The following is a 10,932-nucleotide window of genomic DNA, read 5'->3' as shown; positions in this document are numbered from 1 at the left end:
CACACACACACACACACACACACACACACACACACACACACACACACTGAAAACAGTCGTACAATGTGTGACTCAGATGAAAAATGAATCTTTAAATTAACCATTAAACAGTAAGCAGCTATAATCAAATGTCATAAAAATACAACTTCTTCACAAGGCCTGACAAAATATTGTTTCCTCTTAAATGAAAAACAAGAGCCATGTCCTGCTATTGATATACACATAGAGGGTGCAATGACCCTCTTGGCCAGGACCCAGGCACCGATCTGAGCTGCAGAGTGAAACTGCTCGCTGGAGAAAAGAACTGGAGTTGCCTACATGGAGTGTCTGCCTGTGTGGAAGATGTGAATGTAGCCCAACAGTCCTGTCTTTAAAGGACAAGTCTGTCTGCCCACGTCCATCTGCCTGTGGGGTTTGGTCAGGCTGAGGGACACCAGCCTGCGCTGAAGTAGGAGTACAGATTAGGTGTCTAACTGAGCTGGGAGAGGAGCAGGAACTGGGATGTGGAGGGAAGCGCTTTTCCCATAAGCAGGGAGAGGGATTTTCACCATAGGATAGGGACAAGTGCTGATGGCCAAGTGTCAGAGTGGGGGCTGCGGGAAAAGAGTTCTGAGTAGTGGAAGCAACGGGACAGGAAGGAAACAGGGTGGGAGGGTTTTGGGAAGGGGGAGTTTGATGCCTTGAGGGAGAAGGGCCTGCTGGTCAGACTACTGTGGATCCAGCAGCCACACAGCCAGTTCAAAGCCCAACCTATTATAATTTACACTGCAGGATCCATCCCACAGAACTCAACACAAAAAGGACAGCAGAGGCCACCTTATTCCACAGCCCAGAGAAGGGGAAGCAGAGAACTGAGACCGAGGCAGGAGAGGGAGACCAGAGTGCCAATGGCACACATGACATTGTTACTCCCGGGGCAATTCTGCGCCACTGCGCAATGCAGAATTTTGCAGAAATTAACATTGTGCGTGCAGAACTTCTTTTCCCCCACAGAAATGGGCTGCAGTGCTGCTGGCCACCACTAGGGGCCGCTGGACCCAGCAGAGCCCAGCTCACACACAGAAAATACTGCCGGGGGGAGAGGGAGGGAGTCAAAGGGTTCCTGACAGCTGCATTTCCCAGCACACCGTGAGGGAAGGAGAGGACGGTGCACAGGAAACTCCGTGCAAGCCTGGGACCGAGCATCAGCTGTTTCTTCCTCTGGATCCCTGGGCTCCGGGGGATTGAGTGTATTAGCTGGGAGGGCCCTGCATGTGGGCTCGGGGGGGTGAGAGATTGTGGGTGTCTGGCCCCCCCAGCAGGGCTCGGGGAGAGGGCAGAGAAACAGGAACTGGGTTGTCGTAACTCTCTACTCTGGGTTGTCTTTAACTCTCCACTCCTGGGGGACATTTTTTGTATGTCTGTATTGTTACAGACATACTTGCTGACAGGTATTTTGAAATAAATTACCAAAATAATTGAAACTGGTGTGATTATGCAGTGTTATTTTGACAAATAAAATTTGCAGAATTTAAAAATACACCTCTACCCCGATATAACACGAATTCGGATATAACGCGGTAAAGCAGTGCTCCGGGGGGCTGGGGCTGCGCACTCCGGTGGATCAAAGCAAGTTCGATATAACGCGGTTTCACCTATAACGCGGTAAGATTTTTTGGCTCCCGAGGACAGCGTTATATCGGGGTAGAGGTGTCGTGTGCACAGAATTTTTAATTTTTTGCCACAGAATGTCCTCAGGAGTAACACGACCACAAGCCATCTTCCCTCTGCATATCTTCTGCTCTCTGGTACTCTTCTACGCAGAAGAGCTGAGCTGACCAGCAGGATTTCACCGCAGCCTCGCAGCCAATACTGACAGCTGCTTATGATGCTTCCTCCTGCAGCAAAGCGTGTCTGAGATATCACAGCTAGCAGCACTGTGATGTCACACGTGCAGCACTATGGTTTCGCTGAGGGGTCAAATAGAGCAGGGGGCCTGTGAGTGGAAATCAGTGTTTAAAAACACAAGCAACTTTGTAAATGGCAAGCAGAGTAAGCAAAGAAATCAGAAAACATGAAAGTTAAGAGGGGTTTATTATATCTAAGTCAAATATGCCTGAAGTTTCTCCAGCAGAAGAGTCCTTAATTAATAAGAAATCCACTCTCCTTATTTTGCCAAACAATCTTGGCTTAGAGCTTGATCCTGCTCACACTCAAATCAATGGCAGTTCTGCCATTGGCTTCAGGCTGAGCTGGACCAAGCCATTATACTCCATCTAGTTCAAGTAATTTATACCAGCAAACACAAAACGTAGCATGCTAGGAATTATCTGTTTTTTGTTAGGTAATGCAACACTCTGTAAAGAATGCAAAGACGTGCAGTAGAGCCTTAGCCAGAACAATTAGTTTTATGGAGTTGATACATATAATGTAATTATTATAAACAGTGCTTGCTCGAACCACTTCTAGTTAAGGCTGTGTCAGGCACTCTTTCTATTTCAGAATATCTTCAAGGATTTAAGCACATGGCATTAAAAATAACTCCCCTGGGCTAAAATCAGCACTAAGCATGGTGACGTGTTGGTTCCACAATGTACAAAATAGCAATATTTAAACTATTAGTTTGGTAGATTATTTTGCACCTGAAAAAAAAAAAAAACAGGAAAGAAGTTAGTGATTTAGTTTCCAATACTTTTTGCACAGCACATTTAAAAAATAGCCTGCCTGGTCATGACTGCATGTTTTAGAGCATCCTAAAAAATTCTTTCCAAGATAGTTCACAACAAATAGCTTTTTAAGCTAAAATTTTAATTGCTGATTTGAAGGGGTGTTTCACCATGCAGTATGATATGCTCACTACAACATGCTGATGTATATTTCCTATGACATCAGTTGGGGCTGATGGTGCACCCAATGAAGTTAATGCCCAACTTGCTGTCTATTTCAATGGGAGCAGGATCTGTTTTACTTAAGTGATTAGTGAAGCAAACTGTGAATGACACTCTTTACAATTATTGTGTAGCCTTTCTGAAATTTCAGGAATAGTTCTGTGCTGGATCAGACAAATATGATCCACCGTTGTGTCATCGTTACAGTTCAAACGGACAGCAGTAGGACCATATCTTAGGAGTGATCTTAGCTACAGAAAATTAAGGCCATATACTCACTGCCTTCCCTCCCCCACCCCAATGCTTTTTTGTGCTAGAAACAGGGCCGGCTCCAGGCACCAGTGAAGGAAGTTTGGGGCAGCCAATGGAAAGGGACGGCACGTCCGGGTCTTCGGCGGCGGGTCCCTCTCTTCCTCTTTGAGCTGCCGCCGAAGTGCCGCCGAAGAGGAAGAGAGGGAGCGAAAGACCCACCGACGAATTGCCACCGAAGAATGAAGTGGCACGACTGAGCCGCCGCCGAAGTGCCGCCGATTGGCTTTCTCCCGCCCCCCCGCTTCGCCGCTTGGGGCGGCAAAAAAGCTGGAGCCGGCCCTGGCTAGAAACAAAGTGGCTGGTGCTCTCCCCATTCCCAGAGAGTGCACATTTGAAAGGATCCTAAAAAATTATTTCCAAGCCAGTCCATAAAATTGTAACTTATGAAGTTATTCGTTAATTGCTGATGTGAAGGAGTGTTTCACTGTGCAGTACAATTTGCTCTGTGTTTTAAAGAAAAGGTGAGATGCTAAAACAATCAATGGGACTAGACAGAAACAGGAGAAGATTCACCCTGACACAAAAAACAGAAATTTAAACACATTTTATATGTCCCTTTTTTCTGGGCCTTGGGCCTGATCCTGCAGGGTGCACATGTCTACCTAATTACCTATTTTATATGGTTGTAACCACAGTATATGAGCATCTCACACCGTTAATGGATTTTTATCCTCATAAAACCCCTGAGGTTTGTTAACACTACGGGAGGTGTAATTGAGGTACCGGGTAGATGAAGTGATTTACCCAATGTCGCACAGGAAGCATGTGGTAGAGACAGTTATTGAACCTAGATCTCCTGAGTCCCAGTCCAGTCCCCTATTCACTTCAAATTATGATCTCCTTTGGCAGTAATCTGTACCGGGACCCCTGCCCAGTGCCAGCTGACGACTGGTGATGGGAGGGCAACTGTGCCCCTTCTCCCAAGTCTTGTATGAAGCAATCAGTCTGAGCTATGAAGAATCTGGCCCTATATTTTTTGCTGTGTACTACACAGCAGACAGGAAGCATCAAAACCTAAGAGTCATAATTTCAGGATTAAGCACACACTGATGTATTTTGTTTTTGTGATGTCAAGAGAATATTAATATAAATGACAAGCCTTTTTAGTGCGTGTTTATTTGTGTGTGGCTTCCCAGAATGAAATGTGCAACTATGGCTTGGGCAGAAAGGTTTGGAGAATTGCTTATGAGGAGTGTTTTTTAAAAGCAGCACTTATTTACAGTCTACTGCACAATTAAGCATCTAGTCAAGATCATGTCTGGCACATGTTTGAGAATCTTGCAATGGCAATTTTCTCCTTCCAAATGGGAGGGTTTTCTAAGTTGAGCTTCATTTCATAAACGTCCCACAGAAAACAAGAGAGAAAAGACTTCACGCTGCTCCCTCAAAAACAGTCCCATGGACTTTCATCGAAGCAGGATTGGATCCAGCATTTCACGCCATCTCTCCCAACATCATGTAACGTGAAAGAGACATGGGAAAGTAACAGAGGAAAAAATGGTCTAACAATGAACGAGTGAGTCTTTGAAAAAACATGAACTTTCACATCAATAAGACATTATTCTTTGCTTTAACCACTAGTCCATGCGCGTCCTGACAAAGCCCTGTGTTGTTAGTCTTACTTAGAGTTTCTAAAGCACTTTGATGTCCTTTGATGGGAAGTGCTGTACACAGAAGTGCTAAATATTATTTTGTCATTTTCGCCATGATCACCAGGTGAATTTGCCTAAAAATGCCAAGACAAATCAGTAGCCAAGTGACTCCTGCAGGTACTGTGAGCTGCACAGTGTGATCCCTACACCCTTGTGGTTCTTAGTGCTGGATCAGAGTGTTAGGGTGTTACTTTGGGAGTTCAGTGTGTAAAGAAAGAAGCAGGATTCCTGATGGTTTTTACCCCAACATGTATAGAGAAGACTTGGATTACAAGGATGACAAAAGATTACAATGGTTCAGGAATTTTCAGATGGATACAAGGGAAGTTAAACATTTAAATCTTAACTTCTTTTCTAATCTGACATGGTTTTATAGATAAATATTGCTTGATTTTTGGTTAAACATTAAACAGATAAAGTGAGCTGCAGGGCATAAGGGTGGAATCAGAGGATTCTTTATTTTGCAGTCATTCATTCTCAAATATCTAAATTCTTCCCCTCTATTTATCTTAAAGGCTGGCTACCCCCATCTGCATGCCTATCCCTAGAAAGGACAGCAGTTTGTATCTGCAGCTTACAGTGATGCCGTTTTCTACCCAACCAAGGAGATGACAATAAAAGGAGCCCGCTGCTTTTAAAGCTAAATGCAATACCTTCGTGTCGCATGCGATCTCTCGCACGCCGGAAAAAAAGCAGTACAGACCTGTCTAGAGCTTCACTGAGACAACAATGCAGTTTTCCCCACTCCAACCCTTTCAAACCAGTGGTTCAGTTCATTTAGACCTCTTGTATTTTTTTAAACTGATGTTACCCATCTGAGTAAGTGGGGAAAATATATTAAAAGTGACTGTGAGCAGATGCTGAGTAGTTTCTGGTGAAAAAGATCTCCCTCTGAAGAGTTACTATGTGTGTGCGTAACATTAAGAGGTTGAAAGCTTTGTCGCCATGCCATTTATAGCCCTGTGTTATGATTTTTCAAAGCCCAAACACAAATCATCAACACATTATTAGGACGGCAACAGTGTATTAATTACTGATTAACCTAAACTAGGAAGGGATGAATTAATTTTAACAACAGGTTTGGAGCAATATAATATTTGCCACAGATGACAAAAGCACTGTATTCTAGAAATTCCCTTGAAGGACTAGTGGTAGATCTGAAAATCAGGTGTTGTTTAGGTATAATTCCATATATGCATAATCCATGATATTTACCACAAAATGGTCCTTTAACACTACAACCTTCCACTTGTGCTTCCACTAGGACCAGAGATGCTAGCACAAATCAGACTGCCAGACTCTGTAAACAATGCCCTTGGGCACAGCCTAAGAAAGATAACTGTTCTTAGTTTGTAAACTTCTTGTGCTGGAGACACACGCCTCCTCCATAGCATTGCTATCTGAGAATTATATAGTACAGACAGAAACTGTCTTCTTTACAACAAAGCTATTCCTTCTTAATAGCTGCTACAAGACAAATGCACTAAATACCATTATATGTGCAGGATGGTTATGAAAGAAGCTAGTCATTGTTGGACAGATAAGATATATCTCTACTAGTTGCTAAAGCAGGATGCTCAGGGTCATCTTGTTTTCCTTAGCATTCTTAAGCGCTTACTGCAAAGCTTGTATCTGCAACTTTTAAAATCCTGGGAGCAGATTTATATTTGAAAACTGAGGAGTCCAGTTAAACAAAACATAAATCTGGCTTTTGCACTGCTACAGCCACTGCAGAATCATGGAACCACCTCCCACGCCCCTCAAGCCTCAAAACCAAATGTTCCTGTGCTGTCTCTTATGGCATCAGAGCTGGACAAAGTCTTTACTAAGTCAGCCCCAAAGAAACGGAAAGCCTTATTCATAGATTTTTAAGTTTAGAAGAGACCATTAGATCACCTACTCTGACCTCCTATATAATACAGGCCACAGAATTTCCTCCAGTTACTCCTGCATTGATCCCCATAACTTTCATTTGACTAAAGCATATCTTCCAGGAGGCATCCAGTCTGAATCGGAAGTCTTCAAGAAGATAAAGAATCTACCACTTCCCTCCATAGTTTCTTCTAAGGGTTAATCACCCTCACTGTTAAAAGTTTGTGCCTTATTTCTGATTTGAATTTATCTGGCTTTAACTGACAGCTTCTTATCAGCTGGTTATGATTTAATCACTGGTGAATATAAGATGACTGAGCTATTAAAACAGAATGTATATTTTCAATATCCTTTTAGAAAAACAATTGTTGATTAAGTGACACAGAAACTGGATGATACAGGGGATTCATAATGAAATTCTGAGGCTTTTTGTTTCTGGGTCACTAGATAAAATCTGGCCCCAGTCTGTAGGAACTAAAAGTTGTTAAAAATTGATGGGGTTAGTGGAGTATTTGAAATGAGTTAGAGATCTCAGACTGGATTCCCCACTCTGCGAAGGCCACTTTGCATTGTGTAAGGAGATAACTGGCAATCAGCCAGTGGAAAGCTGCAGAAAGTGATTCCACCACCTGCACCAACTGCAATCTTCCTTCTCCAGTGGAAAAAGGGTTGCATTAGGGGTGGGAGAGCTGAGCTGTATCCTCCACTGGGTACAAGATCACCTCAGCACAGCACCTGTTCAGCCCAGACTGCGATGGGATGGGCAGCCCTGACTCCAAGAACTGCAACTGGCTCCCTACAATGCCCCCAGACCCCTTCACTCCCTCCATACGCAGCTTCTCCTACCACTTCCTAATTACACTGCGAAAGCACCATCACCACTGAAGCTGTTTGGCCCCTGAACAGGGAAATTACAGAGGCAGAGATCCCAATGGGCAGAGTCTCTTTTTCTCATCCCCAGAAATGGAACAGGGTCCAGGTACATTGGTGGGATGGGGGGTGCTGATAATACCGGCACCCTCTGTCAGTCCCTTGTGGCCAAGTGGATGCAGTGTCGCCAACTCTCCTGATTTCTCCATGTGTCCAGCTAGAGCTGGAGTCGTCTCACCAGGATGCCAGCAGCTCCAGCACTCCTGTGAATTTCAACCCTGCCTAGGGAGAGGAACCCACTCTGATTGGCTGCCTTCACCACTTGCCCGGGGATGAGCAACCAATGAGGGCTAGTGTTGGAGGTATGCAGAGTTCTCCTCTCTTACCGCTCAAGAACTGAATGGAGTTCTGGGATAGAAGAAGGGAGACACCAGTCTCACAGGAGGGGAAGGGGAAGCAGAGAGAGATGAGCAGCTCAGGGCAGCCCTGCTCCATCCTCCCTCCCTGTGAACAGTGGGTCAGTCAGCTCTGTTCCTCCCTCCCCGCAACACCCAGCTTGGGAAGGGGGAGAAGGTGGTGCAGCACCCCCATCATACCCAAGGGGGTGGTGAAGAACCTCACAAGCGTCAGGAGAAGAACTGGTGTGGGAACTGGGCAAATGTGGGGCCAGGTGGGAGGGTGGACAGGCAGATGTAGGGGGTGAAAGCACCTGCAGCGGAGGCTAAAACGACCTTAACCAGACACCCTGTGAAACCAGAAGTCCTCAATCAGACAGCAGTGCAACCACCAAAAAAATAAAAAAGCAAATACTGTATTGCCTCAGGGCTTCAGCCACGGGGGGGTTCGGGCTGCAGCCAGAGGGTGGGGGGGTCCAGGGCTCCAGGCAGAAGGGCAGCTCAGGTCTTCTGACCCTCAGGAGTACCAGGGCTCAGGGGTTTAGACTGGAGGGCAGCACTGGGGCTCAGGGCTTCAGCCCTGTGGCTCTGTTCCCGGCTTCAGCCCTGTGGCTCTGTTCCTGGCTTCAGCCCGACAGGGGGTGCCGGGGCTTGGGGCTTTAGCTACAAGGGGAGCACTGGTTTCAGCCCCAGCGCTCTCTCCGTAACTGAAGCCCCAAGCCCCGCCCCCAGTTGAAACCAGGAGAGGAGCCACAGGGCTGAAGCCCCAATCCCTGGTGCCCCACATGGGGCAGAAGCTGGGACTGGAGCCGCAGGGCTGAAGCCCCAGCGCTCCCCCGCAGGTCTAAAGTGCCAAGCCCCAGTTCTCCCTGGCAGCCCCTAGGACCAGTAGCCCCCCCGCCCAGAATCCCGCAGACCCAACTTCTCCGTGGCTGAAGTCTGTAACGTCTTATTCAGAGTTCCAGACCATTTCAGAGTTACAGACAATAGAACAATACACCCATAATAGGAGTATTGTAATATTTGGTGCCCTGTTCAATGTTGCAAACTTTCATTATCTATTTAAAGTGTTAAGAGAAAGAAAATAAAGTGCCCATCCAGGGCTCTAGATGACTATAACAGTATCATTAAAATACAGCATAAAACCCAGCAGCTTTCCCAAAAGGGGAACAACCAATCAGCAAACATCCCCTCAACATGCACTCCAGCACGAGCCCTGATCACAACTCCCCCTCTCCAAAAGCTTGAGCAAGAAGATGGGCCAACCTGTGTGTCCGGAAAGTCAGCAAAACTGAACTTTTACAGATTAACAGTGAGGAAATTAATCCCAGATTGAGCACCCCACATTGACAGCTCTCTCTCTGATACGGAGGGAAGTTCCAGTTGAAACACCTCTGTGGGCTATAACTGTAGCAATATGGCACAGTGAGATAGGCAGGTCTCAAGCAATTTTAGAGTTTCATTGGTCAGATCCTACACCTACAGGTTAAATACCCACAAAACTTACTCTCTGGCTGGGATTTTCAAATTCAATGTGATTTAGGCTCCTAACTCCCTTAGACTCCTTTGCAACTCCCAGTTTTTATTATTTTAATCCAGACAAATGCGCTGGTAAAGTTGCTGTGAATTTTGTCAAACCTTCTCCTTCCAGAGACCTTTCTGAATTTTTTTTTAAACTACAGGGAAAAAAAACACACACATACATTTTGTAGCATTCTGCCTACAACCAAACTGTCTAACCAGCTACCAGATGAGGAGACATTTGGTCTACAACTTGATTGACCCTATGCTTCGTAATTTTTCATGGTGTGACATCTTCTATCGCCTAAGTGGGCAAGCAAGCACTGGCATGTCAATATCCAAGAGATTTTAAGTTATTTTTGACAGGCACGTGGATCCTTATAGATAATTTTCAATATTGTCTTACCTAAGACGGTCATGACTGTCTTCATAAGCTTCATTGGTGTCCTCCTACGGCTGATGGATCCACTAGTGTGTGGAGATAAGACATTAGTTTTCCTCTGGACGTACATGTAGATTCTTAGGTAAACCACCACCATAATGAAGAAAACAACTAGATTGGAGACAGTCCAGAATATCAGATAACTTCTGCTATAAATAGGAGCCAGGGAAGAACAGGTTGAGATATTGCAAAGGCAGTTCCAACCCAAAGTAGGCACAGCCCCCATAAAAATAGCAATGGCCCAGATCAATAAAATTAAAAAAGTGACTCTTTTCTTTGTGAGGTTACTGTGAACCCTCATCCGCACTACTGACATGTGTCGCTCAACAGCTATCACAAATAAATTAGCCAGAGAAGCTGTCAGGCTGGTGTCCAGAAGCCCCTGACGCAAAAACCATCGGTTAACAGTTAGCGTTTTGGACACAGGGCCAGTGTTGAACATCAAGTATACATAGGCAATGCCAGCAAAAAAGTCTGCAGCAGCTAGATTGGCTAGCAGATAGTAGAAGGGGAAATGAAATCTTTTGTTTTTGACCACAGCTGCTATGACCAGTGAATTTGAAATAAAAATAAACAGGCAGAAGAAGGTCCCAAAACATAAAACAATAACAAGGTTTGTCCCTGACCACTCATCTACTGTGTCAGTGTTGCTCATGTTATAAAAAAAGTCCATACGTTTATCATAGTGGCATTCGTTCATCCTGGATCAGGGCCTTACATCCTAGGGGGGGAAAAAAAACATGAATTAGATTTCATACCTTGTCTTTGCTTGAAGCACTGTGCTGCAAATACTTTGAGTGTAAATGTTCCCAGAGAATAATTTTCACATCAGGTAGAATTAGTGCAAAAAGAAATGCTGCCTGAAGGAAAAACTGCTCTAATATAGTCTCTCTGATTAGGCCCCAATTAAAAAAAATTAATCACATGCTTAACTTGATCTTGATGTCAAATGGGACTTGAGCAGAAGCTTAAAGTTAAGCAAGTGCTAAAGTGCTTTGCTG

At 44.9% G+C, this 10,932-nt stretch overlaps 1 protein-coding gene across 1 annotated transcript in view; it reads right to left on the bottom strand.

Annotated features, from left to right (window-relative positions):
* The window catches only part of LPAR3 (lysophosphatidic acid receptor 3), an 18,920-nt gene extending 8,289 nt beyond the window's left edge, over positions 1–10,631 (bottom strand). The window contains exon 1 of the mRNA XM_029912428.1: positions 9,896–10,631. Within this exon, the coding sequence (XP_029768288.1) occupies positions 9,896–10,631 (736 nt within the window). The remainder of the gene's footprint in view (positions 1–9,895) is intronic.
* Between the last annotated feature and the right edge of the window lie 301 nt (positions 10,632–10,932).

Source organism: Terrapene carolina, unplaced genomic scaffold, assembly GCF_002925995.2.
Source record: "Terrapene carolina triunguis isolate 2854851 unplaced genomic scaffold, T_m_triunguis-2.0 Scaffold211, whole genome shotgun sequence".
In the NCBI taxonomy this organism is placed as follows: domain Eukaryota; kingdom Metazoa; phylum Chordata; order Testudines; family Emydidae; genus Terrapene; species Terrapene triunguis.
The sequence above is the reverse complement of the archived record's forward strand: the minus strand, read 5'-3'. Positions and strand labels throughout refer to the sequence as shown.